Raw genomic sequence first — 15,218 nt, 5'->3', positions numbered from 1 at the left:
TGAGTAAATGATGAGAGCATTTTAATTTTTGGGTGAACTAACCCTTTAATTACTCAGCTTTTCATTTGAGCTTCTACTATAATATTTTTGCTTTTTTTAGATGGTAAAGTAAAAAGAGTAAGTGGGGGGAATGGGATCAGGAAGTTACACAGACGGGGCTCGAACCTGTGTGTGTCCTGACAGGAGAATTGCAACCCTTTTATGTCAAAAGAATACATGCTCCCACTGCACCATGACTCCAACTACAGTACACTTTGCATTTTAGTAAGTTGTTTCTCTTATTGTTACAATGCTGAAATAAGAATATGACAATATTTTTTAATACTGGGACAAGGTCAGGGTGAACAACTGGACTCTGGCATTACAAATGGATTTATCTTGAAGTATGCACATACATACATACATGTTGTGTGTGCAAGTGTGTGAGTGGGCCGTACCAATCAGCAGCCAGTGATTCTGCAGGGAGCTGGTGCTTCCTTGTGGATACTTCACATCAGTGCTGGGCATGATCTCACACTCGGCCCGCCCATTCCCCATTGTGACGTCAGCTGTGACTGGCCCCTCAATACGAGCCAGAGTGAGACCTTTTGGCTGCCATGGTAACAGGACAAGTTTAATCAAATGGAAGTTTTTCTTTGTTTTCTTAAAAAATATTTATCAAATGGACAGCAGAACTTACCACTATTGCCACTCCTTGGTGTACAAGGGAGGTAGAAGCATAGAGATGAGAGTCCGTCTTGCCAACATAGAGAGTGGGACTATTGAGATATGCACACACATACAATCATTTATTACAATAATAAAAAAAAAAACATCAGTAATCTTTTGATTAAGTTTGCTTTTTGCTTTAGTCAGTTATCCTTAAAATCAGGGCATCCCAAACTTTTTTAATCAATGGAACCTGAATAATTTACTTAAATTATTTAATTATTAGTTAATTATTTAAATTATTTACTTTAAAGTTTAGTTAACAAGAACCACTAATACTATTGAGTTTTTGAGTTTAGTTTGAATGTGTGACAAAATCCAAATAAGGGCAAAATCAAAGTACTCCAGATGACTCCAATGGTTAAATCAATGTCTTCTGAAGTGATATCATAGGTCTGGGTGAGAAACAGATAATATATTTTTTTTTTACTATAAATTCTCCTCCCAGCTCAGTCATTCCCACTTCAGTTTCACCACAGCCCTTCTTATAGGGGAGCCTACAAGCTTAGCCTAAAATAGCATAACACAGCGCTCCCATAGACATTCTATGGCAGTACTATGGAGGAAATGCCTCAGTGTGCTGAAGAAACTGCTTTTGTGAGGAAACAGCTCATCACTTAATGAATTGACTGCCTCTTTAATCTACAACATGTTTTAGAATAAACAATCCTTTTGGAAGGAACTATGTGTGGAGTTTACTATGATAAAATTCTGTTTCATAAGAGAAGACACAGACAATTTTGTGACAGGTAGGTGTCACTTTTCCCTCAGGGCATCCACCCCATGAACAGTTAAAACTGCCCCAAATCCTTTACTTTTTTTTTTCAATACAACCATGTGCAATATTCAATCCATCCATTCCTACTTAAATCTATATTTAATTTATATTTTTTAACATATCCTACCTCTTCTTCAATACATTATATCACCTGCACATAACTGTATATAAAATATTCGAACAACATTATTGCTTCTCTTTTTATTTATCTGTTATATATTATTTTTATGTTACTATATGTATATATGTTTAAATGTATGTTTGTATGTTTGTATATATGGTTGCATTCTCTTTGCACTGGAAGCTTCTATCACCATGACAAATTCCTTGTGTGTGTAAGCATATTTGGCAATAAAGCTCATTCTGATTCTGATTCTTTACGGCCCTCCCCATTTATTTGTATGGTATATGCAAACGGTGACTTACTGTCATAACATGCTAGTTGACCGTTACGCACTCTCCTATGATAGAACGGCGGAGGATGTTATCTCAGTAATTAAAAGAATCTCTGGTTTCACGTCCCCATTTTTCTTCTTCTGTTTTTGGTGATTCACAGTCTTAATGCATATCCTACTGGGCAGAGAGGAGAATTTGTGATAGAAATGACTTAAATATTGATCTGTTTTTTACCCACACCTATCATATTATCATGTCATAATACATAGATTTAACCACTGGAGTCATATGGATTACTTTTATGCTCCCTTTATGTGTATTTTGGAGCTTAACATTTTTGGCACCCATTCACTTCCATTGTAAGAACCTACAGAACTGAAATATTCTTTTAAAAATCTTAATTTGTGTTCTGCAGAAGAAAGAAAGTCATACACATTTGGGATGCCAGGAGGATGAGTAAATCATGAGAGAATTTTCATTTTTGGGTGAACTATCCCTTTAATGTAAATGCAATAACAGTGACAATATTCAAATTAAAATGCAAAGTTCAGTTTTAATTTTATTTTTTATTTCATCTTTTATTTTTCAATTTGAATTTTCATGATCAAAGCCAATTTTTAAATTCTATGTTAATGAAAATGAAAATTGAATCATTTAATTTTTAATTTTAGAACATATTCTGCAGACACTTTGTGGAAATGAAATGGTTAATGCAGTTTTAATATTCATTTTATTCAATGAATTCAGTTAATTCATTATTAGTGTATACAATTCATTAACAAATGGCAAGAAAATGCTCCATATAATTGTGATTTAAAATACCACTGTAAGAAGTCTTTTTCTGGGTATGTTTCTTACACTAGGTGAGTCTTGGTGCTATGCTGCTCCTTTGTGAACTGGTAGGTCCACTTCATGGTGTGGGACTGCGTGTTTTCTGCAGTGAAGGTCAGGTAACGTAGGGTTTCTGTCGCGACTGTCAGGTGAGGTGCTCGCCGCAGACTGTCCTGACTCCAGAGGTAAAACCCTGCCACTGGAGAATCAAACTTCTGCATCCACAAAACCTCACCAGAGACTCGATCCACCGTGACCACCAGACCATCCCCACTGGATGCAAAGTGAGACATCTCTGTGTGAAACACACACATACCAGCAACCAAACATCAGTAATCACTCCCAGTATATTAACTAGGGGTGTAAATATTTGTCTGTCAATGATTTGATGCAGTTGTGAATCTATACTAAATGATGTGATGCATCAAGAAATCTGAGATTTTATTTTGGCATGATGATTCATAATTATTTAAAACAAAACATTTTGAAGACTAAGGCTGAGTATTGATACAGATTTCCATATTTGATTCGATTCGGATTCACAAGCTCTCAATTCAACTTTGATTCAGCTGTAAATTATACAAGAAACCTTTTAACTTGGTAAAGTACAAAAATATTAATTTAAAAAATAAAAACAGGGCTACAATTGCTGCTTATCTAACAGATTTAGCTTAATAATCAACTAAAGTCAACTTTAAAACTTTAAACTTTAAAAGTAAATGAATGCTCCTGGGATTTTAAGAATCGATATCTGGATCATTTATATGAATATGGTGATTAATTGGAAAATCTCTATTTTTACCCAGCCCTGCTGAAGACAAAATGTTAATGGATGTACACTTTACACCAGGGGTCTTTAATAATTTTTGGACCAAGCACCCCTTGTTGGGTAGAGAGATGGATCCGGGACCCCTGTTACATACATATTGTATTAAATTGAGTGTTGCGTTTTATGGCTAAAAAATGAGTATTGTAGGCTACCATATTATTGTATGTACAATGGTGGCCATTAGTTTGTAATAATGTACAGATTTTGCTGTTTCGGAAGGAAATTGGTACTTTAATTCACCAAAGTGGCATTCATCTGATCACAAAGTATAGTCAGGATATTACTGATGTAAAAAACAGCACCATCACTATTTGAAAAAAGTCATTTTTGATCAAATCTAGACAGGCCCCATTTCCAGCAGCCATCACTCCAACACCTTACCCTTGAGTAATCATGCTAAATTGCTAATTTGGTACTAGAAAATCACTTGCCATTATATCAAACACAGTTGAAAACTATTTGGTTTGTTAAATGAAGCTTAAAATTGTCTTTGTGTTTGTTTTTGAGTTGCCACAGTATGCAATAGACTGGCATGTCTTAAGGTCAATATTAGGTCAAAAATGGCAAAAAAGAAACAGCTTTCTCTTGAAACTCATCAGTCAATCATTGTTTTGAGGAATGAAGGCTATACAATGCTTGACATTTCCAAAAAAAACGTACGATTTCATACAAAGGTGTACACTACAGTCTTCAAAGACAAAGGACAACTGGCTCTAACAAGGACAGAAAGTGATGTGGAAGGCCAGATGTACAACTAAACAAGAGGATAAGTACATCAGAGTCTCTAGTTTGAGAAATAGACGCCTCACATGTCCTCAGCTGACAGCTTCATTGAATTCTACCCGCTCAACACCAGTTTCATGTACAACAGTAAAGAGAAGAGATCAGGGGTGCAGGCCTTTATGGGAAGAATTACAAAGAAAAAGCCACTTTTGAAACAGAAAACAAAAAGAAAAGGTTAGAGTGGGCAAAGAAACACCGACATTGGACAACAGATAATTGGAAAAGAGTGTTATGGATCTTAACCCCATTAAGTTTTTGTGGGATCAGCTAGACTGTAAGGTGTGTGAGAAGTGCCCGACAAGACAGCCACATCAATGGCAAGTGCTACAGGAAGCATAGGGTGAAATGTCACCTGAGTATCTGGACAAACTGACAGCTAGAATGCCAAGGATCTGCAAAACTGTCATTGCTGTACGTGGAGGATTTTTTGATGAGAACTCTTTGAAGTAGTTTAAGAAGTTCTGATTTTTTTTTCAAATTGTAATAGTAATTTTCACGTTATTAATGTCCTGACTATACACTGTGATCAACTGAATGCCACTTAAGTGAATAAAAGTACCAATTTCTTTCCATAAGAGCAAGATCTGTACATTATTCCAAACTTTTGGCCGCCATTGTACATACTTGATGTTTATATTGCAAAGTGTGGCGAGCGGGGGGCATCGCCGAGCGATGAGGGACGGCTGGGGGAGAATGATCGCAATCAGCCGGGAGAGGGATAAGGTGGAGCTGGAGCTGCAGTTCGAGAGAGAGAGATGCACGAAGCTGTCTGTGTGTGTGTCTTTATGTAGAACGTGTCTGCTGAAAAGCAGCGTGTGTACTGAATGTGATGCTGAAAAGCAAGCTTTTGTTTCACACTGAAAAGTGTTCATTAAATGTCTGACGTGGGCTGTTCACCCTGCTTCCTCCTTTACACATTGAGAACCTGATTTGTTACACAAAGCTATTGAAATAATCATTAAATAATGTACAGCAGGGGTCTGCAACTTTTCTGACATGAAGTGACATTTTTCATTTTCCTTGATAATCACTGTTCCATACCCCCTCCTTAATAAAAAGAAAAAGACAGATAGATAGATAGATAGACAGACACAGACAGACAGATAATGTCACAACCTCTGTCTGACAGCCCTCTCCTTCCTGTTATCTGTTAATGTGTTTGTCTCTGTTTTGTGTTTGAGTGCATGGCTCCGTTTGTGTTTTTGTATGCCATGCGCTCTTCTGACCCTGCCCATTTTTTCCCCCTTACCATGCCTCCTCCTTTAGTCCTTGTCAGGTTGATTGTCTGCACCTGTCCCTCATGTGTCTCCCTCTATATATTGTGCCTTCTTCTCTTTTGTGTTTGTTGAATCGTTTTGTGAAGTTGGTATTGTTTGTTAAGTCTGTTGGTTAGTCTGTCAGTTCCTATATATATATATATATATATATATATATATATATATATCCTGTTTTCGGTCAGTCCTTGTTATTATTTTTGTTCTTGTTTTCATTAGTCTGTTTTCTCTCCCCTTTGCGTTTTATGTTCATCTTTGTTTCCTTTGTTTTAATAAAGTTTTCGTGTTTCACGCATTCCTGTGATTGGGTCCTCCTTCCTGCATTACTCACTCATTTTGTGAGGGAGCCAGGATAATTTACCCAATGGAGCATTTGAAATTTCGAAGGAGGCACAGATTTGCAACTTTATAAGATTTAACGTTGCTGAAAATTACGTTTCACTTCCCTCCCCACACAAAATTAATCATTTAAAAATAAGCACGATGCAAATGTTAATTAAAAAATCAACAGTAAATACAATTATGAGAGAAATATAACATTCCATCGAAATAAACTGGCTTGAGGCTTGCCAAAGTCTTTTTTAGCAAGTCAGTTCACTCGGCAGCCATCTTTGGAATGCTCCCGGGGAGCTATTTTTCTATGTAAACAAGTGGCATGCCAGTGCAGCTCCTATCTACTTGAATGGGGAAAAACCTAAATCTCCAAAACGGTTGGTCAAGATTACGATCAAAGAACATATTTCAAATCAGCAGTAAAATCTGACTACACTGGTATCATAAATTGTGTTTCTTTACCTCAGATTACGCTAAAAAATGAAATTTTCCCATCTTGTAATGTGCATGCGCGTTCTCTAGTTGATTCACAGGCAATGTCTGTATCTAAAAGGTGACTGGCTCTTTTACCTGAAGGCGGGACTTCCTTTCTACATCTGTGGACCATTGGTGACAGTGGGGCGTTCCAATTTCTCATATTAATTTTAACAGAAGTGACCCGTCTCTGCTAAAGGGTCTCTGGGTTTGCAAACCACACAAACCTAAACACCTCCTAAAGCAGAGCACATGATATATGTTCACTTCCTGGTAACTGTAGTGAAGCAGAGGCTGCAGCCAGAAGACGCTTCTTTATCCCTTGCCTGTACATGTGTCTGAAAATGTGGCATGTCAGCACTTTCATATATGCCAAAAATATACAAAATCTAAACATGTTTGTTTAATAAATGTCTAATCAAATGATCCTCTGGAGAGCACACTCCAAAAAGTTGCCTATAGTGTATTTCAGATTTGCGCATTTCAATTTCATAACAAAATTCCATGAAATTTTATTGAGTAATCTGAAACATTAAATGAATAAAACCTCAATATATTTACATTTTATTAATACATTTTTTATATAACTTACTAAATTCAATTTGATGGAATTTTGTTATGATTTTTTTTTGTTTGAGTGAATTAATTTCTATCCATTTATCAACCTAAATAATGTATAAGACAACTTCACTTATATTCATTAGCAAAACACAGCAAAAGGTAGTAAACCGCTGTACTCACAATTAGAACAACTGAACGCACCGAGTGCTGGTGTTCAAAATGTTGTCTTGAGGATCACATCTCTTCACTTATGCTTGCACTTTTTAGTTAAATCATTTACATCATTCATTCATCCTTATCCTAGGTAAAATCCTTGTCTTAAATCCATTTCCTTCTTTTAGCCTTTGAGCCTCTGAGCTCTGACTGAATTACATGGCAGAAAAAATTTTTCTAATTAAGAAAAGAGCAGTCAATTTGCCAGACAGCGTAATTCCTGTCCCCACTTTCCACCTGAAATGTTCAATTACTCACTTCAAATAGTTTAAGGATTAATTTGCTTTATTTATTTAATTTATTTTACAATTTAGTTGAATATTTAGGCTTGCAAAAAAAAGTACAACACATTTAAAGATAATAACTAAATTATAAAAATTGGTTCAAATACAACATTTTGACAGAGGGGGCCCCCGGTAAAAGCCAACCGCCCCCCCCCCCCCTAGCGGTAACTATTTATTTACACCAGGCAAGTAGGCTATTGTTCTCAAAGAAAAATACAACTAATAATAAAAGAAACTGTAGGCTGGCATCTGCTCAACCGCACAGTTCGACCAATGCAAAGCAGACGTGTTTACTCACGCAACCCTCTACTGCAGCACTGCTGAACCTGATATGTGACGCGCTTGAGTGGCTCATGATGAGCATGGCCGCGTGAATGGTTTGTCCGCTCTGAGCACTTCTGCTGACTAGCACAGTGTCATCACACTTTAATAGTGTTTAGCGTTCCAATCAGTTCATAACTAAATAAAACAGGTTGCACGAATATGAGCAAGGATTAAAAAGAAAGGAAGATTTGGCATGCAGGTGTGAGGAACTTCAACATGTTGATGGATTAAAATACATACACTTATCTCTATCGTTCGCATGTCAGTGATAATTACAAGTGCCAATGGTGGATCAAACAATAATTTGCAGATCCCCTGAGGGTCACGGACCCCGTGTTAAAGGCCCCTGCTTTACACCATAGTGGATTTAGGATAAAGAACCAAAAATAGGCTGATTATTACTTCCAAAAATAGATCAATTATTATTATTATAATATTTATTAAATATAATTGGATAAAAATGTACACATAATATATAAGGTATTATTATGATAATGATAATTTATTATTAAATTCTATAACTGATTTATTGAATATTCATTGCCAGGTCAATATATAGCAATGTATCAATGAATGTTTACACCCCTAATATTTACACATCCCAAAATACTGCATGTTCATGCAATGTGTAAAACCTACTATATTCATATTTCTTGTCGTCATAGAGAGGGGCGGAGTAGTCGTTGTACGTGGCATTCCAGCGGAGTTCCTGAGTCTTTGTATCATACATGGTGATCATATATTCTGCACACAGATACAGGATACATGAGAGAATTATGGACAAGATAAATGGGGAGTCAATGGCCATTACAGCACATAGACTATCATATATATTGTATACACACAGGCAGCAAAAAGTGGTAGTGAGGCCTAGTGGTTATAGCTTTAAAAGTTGCAGGTTCGATCCCTGCAAGGAACGAGACATAAGCTATCTCCATCATACCCTTGAGCAGGGCATTTAAAATCCAGGGGGATTGTTCCTGTAATAGTTGTATTGTAAGTCACTTTGGGTAAAAGTGTTTGATAAATGACTACTTACTATAATGAAGCAGAGGTATGTAGTGTGAGAATGCCTTCTCTAAAGTGGAACTGTGTGTGAAAATGAACAGAAATGCACAAGCATGAGTGTGTTGGGTTGTAATAGAGAAACAATGTGTGTTCTGACCTGTGCGACCAATGTACAGGAGAGGGGCAGAGGGGCAGATCGAATCTGCAGAGGAAGTGCTCAGGCTTGTCTGCTTTTCACCTGTCTTAGGATCCACCACAAACCAAGTGTCCTGCTTTTTACCTGGAAATATACACTATACAATGAATGAGAAAACTAAAGGTATGCAGCATTTCACAGATCATTTCATAAACTTGCTTTAAGGGTTTCCATAATTTTCAAGTTGTTTGTGAGTCATCTTAAGAGCTATGATTGCTGGCCTCATACGAATTGGTAGACAAACTCGTTCCCTTCAAGTACTAAAGGTTCAGAGTCTCCTCAGGATACAAACAGGTTCATAATGTGCCCCTAAACTTGGAAAAAAGTGAAAAATTGTGGGTGGTATTGGGGCCTTAATTACACTCAGTAGAAGACCAAGGATACTAATAAATATTTTGATCTTTTTCAATTATGAAAATCCCAATCATGATCGAGGGTAAGGTAAAATATTTTGCTCATTTTGAGGCACTCATTTGACAATGTTGGATGAGTTTGTGCAGCAACAGCTCATCTGATTTGACATGGACTGATGCTTAAGAAGTTATTGTGTTTTTTCTGAATGGACAGACTTACTACCTATTATAATGTTTTACTCTATACAAGCACTCACAGAAGACAAAGTATAAAAAGCAAAGTAGCTAATTTCAGAGTGGAGCAAAAGTAGAACAATTTATATTCACTAAAGACATTTCTGTGACCTTTTAGATTTTATTAATTTCTATGACTTTTCCAGGCCTGGAAATCACAATTTTAAAATTCCCTGACATTTTCAGGTTTTTCATGAACATGGGAACCCAGTGTGCCATCACGAAATAGTGAGAAAAAAACAATGATATAATAATTTAAAACATGCCTTAAAGCTAAAGTGTGTAACTTTTTGGGTGTTAAAATAATTTCTCCTGTCCCAGGTTAATATGCATAAGTATATATAATTAACTATAAGTAAGCCATCCATAGGTTAATTTACTCTGAGTCTTTGTGGCACAATAAAAATGTCTTGATTTGTTGTGAGCGATCCATCTAGCCAGACACAACAAAAATCGACTCAACCAATAGTGTGAGGGCGGGACTATCTGTTTGTTTGGTCTATGACAGACGGGAGGCGTAAACAGAAGGCTGCTTGAAAACAATGCTCATTTTATAACTCCTTTTCACTATAAATGTAGAAATCAATAGTGTCCTTGGCGATCAAGATTTAAAGCTTGATTACTCTTCCTAGCACCACCTAGTGCTCTGTGCATGCCTCAAGCACTAGAAAGTGTAATCTAGCTTGAAATCCTGATTGTATCTAGAGACTGCAACAGCAAGATGTACAGTAATAAAAGGAGTTACTTCTTGGTCTGTTCTCTCCCAAAATCGATTGGATCACTTCTGGAGACATGAATTATACCAATGGAGTCATATGGATTTCTTTTATGCTGCCGTTATGTGCTTTTTGGAGCTTCAAAGTTCTGGCCACCATTCACTTGTATTGTGTGGACCAACAGAGATTAGATGTTCTTCTAAAAATCTTTGTTTAAGTTCAGCAGAAGAAAGAAAGTCATACACATCTGAGATGACATGAGGGTGAGTTAGTGATGAGAGAATTTTAATTTTTGGATGAACTATCCCTTTAAATCAAACAAACACACAAAAATGTTTCACGTTACCAGTGTAGAGAACTCCATCTGAACTTCTGCACGGAGATGACTGGACTAGTTCTGGAATTGTGAATGGTAGTTTCTGTAAACAAAATGAGTGCATAAATACGTAACGAGTATATATAATACATTAAATATCCCACTTTCTCATAAATACACTCACCATAAGACCCTCTTTGTGTTTGCCTCCAAGTACATACAGACTGCCATCATTGGGATCTGGGAGAAAGCCTGGTCTACAAGAGAAAACTCACTTTAGTTCAAATGGCTTAACACACAAATAGTATATCTAGTTTCTGAAGCTTTTAAACACTTACTTTTGAAAATAGACAGGAATCTGTATGATGGGATCTAGGAAAGAGGTTGAAATGGTTATAGACGTTGTTTGGCAGGTACTTATCCTACACTTACAGATTGCGACATAATAAAAAATATTAAGGGCAACATTTTTCACCTAAACCTTATTTTATGAAGCAAATTCAATTGATCCACTAGAAGATATAATCCCTAACATGTGAACTAAAATTAATAGTGCTGTAAAACAGGTGCTTTGTGTCAAAGATGTTACTATTTTGTATTTTAGCTTAGCTGGAACTGAACTGACCAGTCAGCATCCAGTATCGGAGCAATCTATTTTATATTGAGGAAGATAACAGAGAATCTCATAAAAATATAATGCACTCCCCCAAGCATGGATTTCGATACAACACACACCTTCCTTCAGTGTCCATTTGATGTCTCCTGTCTGTTTACTGACAGCATGTAGACTTCCATCCAGTGTAGAAACGAAGAGCAGAGATTCTGGAAGAGAAACTGAACTTCCTCCCTCACACTGTGAGAGAAACCATACAAAACATCAAATCACATGACCTGTTCAAGCCTGAAGACATTTACTGATTTTCCTTTGCAACAAGAATAAAACACATTTAAAGTGTTGGTTCACCCAAAAATGAAAATTATCTCATGATTTACTCATCCTCATGCCATTCCAGATGTCTATGACTTTCTTTCTAAAATGTTACCTGGAAATGTGATTTTTAGAAGAACATCTCAGCTCTGTAGGTTCATTCAATGCAGCTGAATGGTGGCCAGAACTTTGAAGCACAAAAAAGCACATAAAGGCAGCATAAAAGTAATCCATACAACTCCAGTTGTGAAATCCATGTCTTTAGAAATGATATGATAGGTGTGGGTGGAAGCAAATGAATATATAAGTCCTTTTTTTACTATAAAACTACACCTTTGACTGCCCCGACCAGTAGGTGGAGATATGTACGAAGAATGCGAATTGCCAAAAACAAAAGAAGAAGAATGTGAAAAACTTTCTAGCATTTATAGCAAAATAGGATTTAAATATTGATCTTTTTTTTTTTTTTTTTGCCCACACCTATTATATAGCTTCAGAAGACATCGATTAAACCACTGGAGTCTTGTGGATTAATTTTTTGCTGCCTTTATATGCTTTTTAGATCTTCAAAGTTCTGGCCACCATTTATTTGCATTGAATGGACCTACAAAGCTATTTTCTTCTAAAAATCTATGTTCAGCAGAAGAAAGAAAGTCATACACATCTGGGATGGCATGAGGGTGAGTAAATGATGAGAGAATTTCCATTTTTGGGTGAACTATCCCTTTAACTATACTACAAAATACTCATACACCACACTGTAAAGATCAGACAATATAAAAATAATTGCTACCTGATATGTAGCCTGAAATATCCTTAGAGAGAGACAGAGAGAGAGAGAGAGAGAGAGAGAGAGAGAGAGAGAGGTGTGTGTGTGTGTGAGAGAGAGAAATATGTATATGTTTGTGTATTCAGGTAACAGAAAATGGCTATTAACCAGGATATCCTGCTTTACAGCCATTCAGGCCACTCCTGTATTTACCAAAACTGCCTGACTTAATTAAGTTAGTGCAACATTGCATTTTTTCTAAGTAACATTTTTAAATCTTGTTTTTCCTTTTTCTAAGTATTTCATTATTACGTCCCTGCCTTTCCTCCAATTCATATTTTTCTAGATGTTCTCTTCTCATTACATTTTGAGGTGGAATTTTGAGGCTTGCAGTTCATACCAATATACCTAATTACATATATTTTGCTTAGGAAATAATCCCTATTTATGAAATACTTACATATAAGGTATTTATCACTGGAATATAATACATGCTAGATATACAAAAATTATTAATCACATTTTAAACAAAAACATATTTATGTACATACTGTATATTCTGAACATATGTACATTCCTGAACATAAATTCAGCTCATTACTGTAAGATATCTATCTGACCACCCTGACATGTGCATGTCAACCCTGTATTATTGTATTATTATTATTTTATGTATGCATATTATTATTATTATTTGAGTGGATACCATATATTTATCCTAAGGACAAAAAGGAAACATTTAGTGATATTCACTCAGTTCAAACTAAAGATGTTGAACCTGAAGCCCAGCCGTTGAACCTGTGTGATCCGGGACACTCCTTTGATACACACTCAAATGCACACTCACTTCTTACTCCTACATTCTTTAAGCATAATAATGTTCTGCGCTCCTTGCCATTGCCTGAGCTTTGCATTATTCCAAATCATACATTACCTATGCTACGTGGACAAATGGGCATGCAAATGGGCAGCTTAGGTTAAAGTGCCATTAAATGAAGAAAATAAATTATCATATTGCACAATATAACTTAGTAAATGCAACAGTCACTCTTTCTCACATTCATTGCAGCTCTTGTTACAACACACATCTATGGAAGGCCAAATTATCTTTTAATTTTTCCCAGCATTACTCATCATAATTGCATTTTTACAAGTAAAAATTTGAATTACAGAGCTCGCTAATGGAATTTTTGCTAGTACGAATCCCAATAAGATAGCTCAACAATTTAATATTTACTTGTCATTTGTTTTGACTGACTCCCATTCATTTTTAATTACAGAGCTCTACAATTAAATGTTTAAAAGCATTTCAATTAGAGAGCCCTACAATTGAATTTTTCCTAGTAAGAATCGAATTGCAGAGCTCTTTAACTGGAATATTTAGTAGTAAAATTGCTATTGCAGAGCTCTGTAATTCAATTGTAGAGCTCTAATTGCATTCTTACTAGCAAACATTTAATTAGAGAGCTCTGTAATTATAATTATTTTGAGTAAATATAATATATAATATAGTTCTGTACTTGAAATTCTTACTAGCAGAAAATATATTGTAGAGCTCTCTAACTGAAATATGACTAGTATGCCTAAAAATACAATTACGAGTAACGCTGGGTGCATTAAAAGCTAAATCGGCTTGCCATACACATACCAGCTCCAGGAACAATGCTTCGCGCGAGCTCTCCAATACAAAAGGAGCGCTCTCATAAGGGCGTCGTGCTTTGGTTCATTTAATATTAAAGGTCACGCGTGACAAGCACAAATAGAAATGAGCATGAAGACCTAATAATGTAGGCTAGTGCCATCTTCCAAACTCCTTCCAAACCTTTGCTGCTGAAATTCAGTGCACGGAAAACTCGCCCTGGTGTCCGATTCAATTGAACCGATTCTTTATATGCAGAATTGACTGTATGATCACCACGCATGAACAGATTCGTTTTACTGGTCGAACCGATAGACAAAGCGACAGTATCGCTAGAGTTGAACGATTTGAAGTAAAAATGGCAGTGAGGTGAAACTGTATTGTTAAAAATATCGGGAATAATTAACATAATAAATTATATTAACATAGAAAACAATAAATGTTTATATATATATATATATATATATATATTACAATATTGTTAAAAAACAATAGCAACACAATTGACGCAACCCAGCAAAAGTTTGAATTTTATGAACAGGTTAATTTGAAACGAACCATTCGACTGATCCGATTCGCTCAAATAAATCGGACCTCCCAATGCTATCATTCCTCCCCCCCCCCCCATATGCCAAAAATAGATCATCATCACACATATCACTGTCCCCATGAATCCCCAATAGTTACCAGCAACATGAAGTGGTAAACACATGAGATCCGGAGCCTTGATTTTACCTGTTGCACGATTCCCGCGAGGCAGAGCAACAACAGCAACATTTGTCTCCGGTCCATAATTCTCTCCCTGATTTTGTCAGATCTGTCAGTGGTTAAAGTTGCGTGTTCTTGGTGCGTGTCAATAAATACATACTAAGGTCGAACGGGCTCTAAACTCCTCCAACAAAACGCCATTATCACAAAGTAAAAACTTCACAACAGCATGCGGAACAATTTACTGTATAACCGTTACAAGCCAGACAACTGATCGTATAATACCATAACTAATACTATAACAAATATTACACATTTCCGCGTTGGGACGGAACTGGTGATGTCACTCAAATCAAACAGCCTAGAGTAAAAAACGAGAAGGCGCGGCCATGTCTGTTTGATTGACAGCACGTATGACCAATGGTGTCTCGCTGCGATGAGTTGAAAGGCGGAGTTTCGAGAAAAGTGGATGTCATTTTAAAACACGTGGAACAATAATAGTGTGGCCCTGACAATTGATGACAGCACAGTTAGTTCTCTTTTTCTTTTTTTTTTTTTTTTTC

At 36.2% G+C, this 15,218-nt stretch overlaps 1 protein-coding gene across 1 annotated transcript in view; it reads right to left on the bottom strand.

Moving 5' to 3' along the window:
- Window positions 1-15,000, bottom strand: part of LOC127445331 (serine/threonine-protein kinase/endoribonuclease IRE1-like) — a 39,692-nt gene extending 24,692 nt beyond the window's left edge. Inside the window, exons 1-10 of the mRNA XM_051705329.1 lie at window positions 14,683-15,000; window positions 11,347-11,464; window positions 10,950-10,983; window positions 10,796-10,868; window positions 10,642-10,714; window positions 8,954-9,076; window positions 8,428-8,532; window positions 2,741-3,008; window positions 680-758; window positions 438-591 (exon numbers count right to left, since the gene is read on the bottom strand). Coding sequence (XP_051561289.1) covers window positions 438-591; window positions 680-758; window positions 2,741-3,008; window positions 8,428-8,532; window positions 8,954-9,076; window positions 10,642-10,714; window positions 10,796-10,868; window positions 10,950-10,983; window positions 11,347-11,464; window positions 14,683-14,739 — 1,084 coding nt within the window. The 5' untranslated portion in view covers window positions 14,740-15,000. The remainder of the gene's footprint in view (window positions 1-437; window positions 592-679; window positions 759-2,740; window positions 3,009-8,427; window positions 8,533-8,953; window positions 9,077-10,641; window positions 10,715-10,795; window positions 10,869-10,949; window positions 10,984-11,346; window positions 11,465-14,682) is intronic.
- Window positions 15,001-15,218: the final 218 nt, after the last annotated feature.

The sequence above is a fragment of the Myxocyprinus asiaticus genome, chromosome 8, assembly GCF_019703515.2.
Source record: "Myxocyprinus asiaticus isolate MX2 ecotype Aquarium Trade chromosome 8, UBuf_Myxa_2, whole genome shotgun sequence".
Taxonomy (NCBI): Eukaryota; Metazoa; Chordata; class Actinopteri; order Cypriniformes; family Catostomidae; genus Myxocyprinus; species Myxocyprinus asiaticus.
Note: the sequence above shows the minus strand (reverse complement) of the source record. Positions and strands in the feature narration are given on the sequence as shown.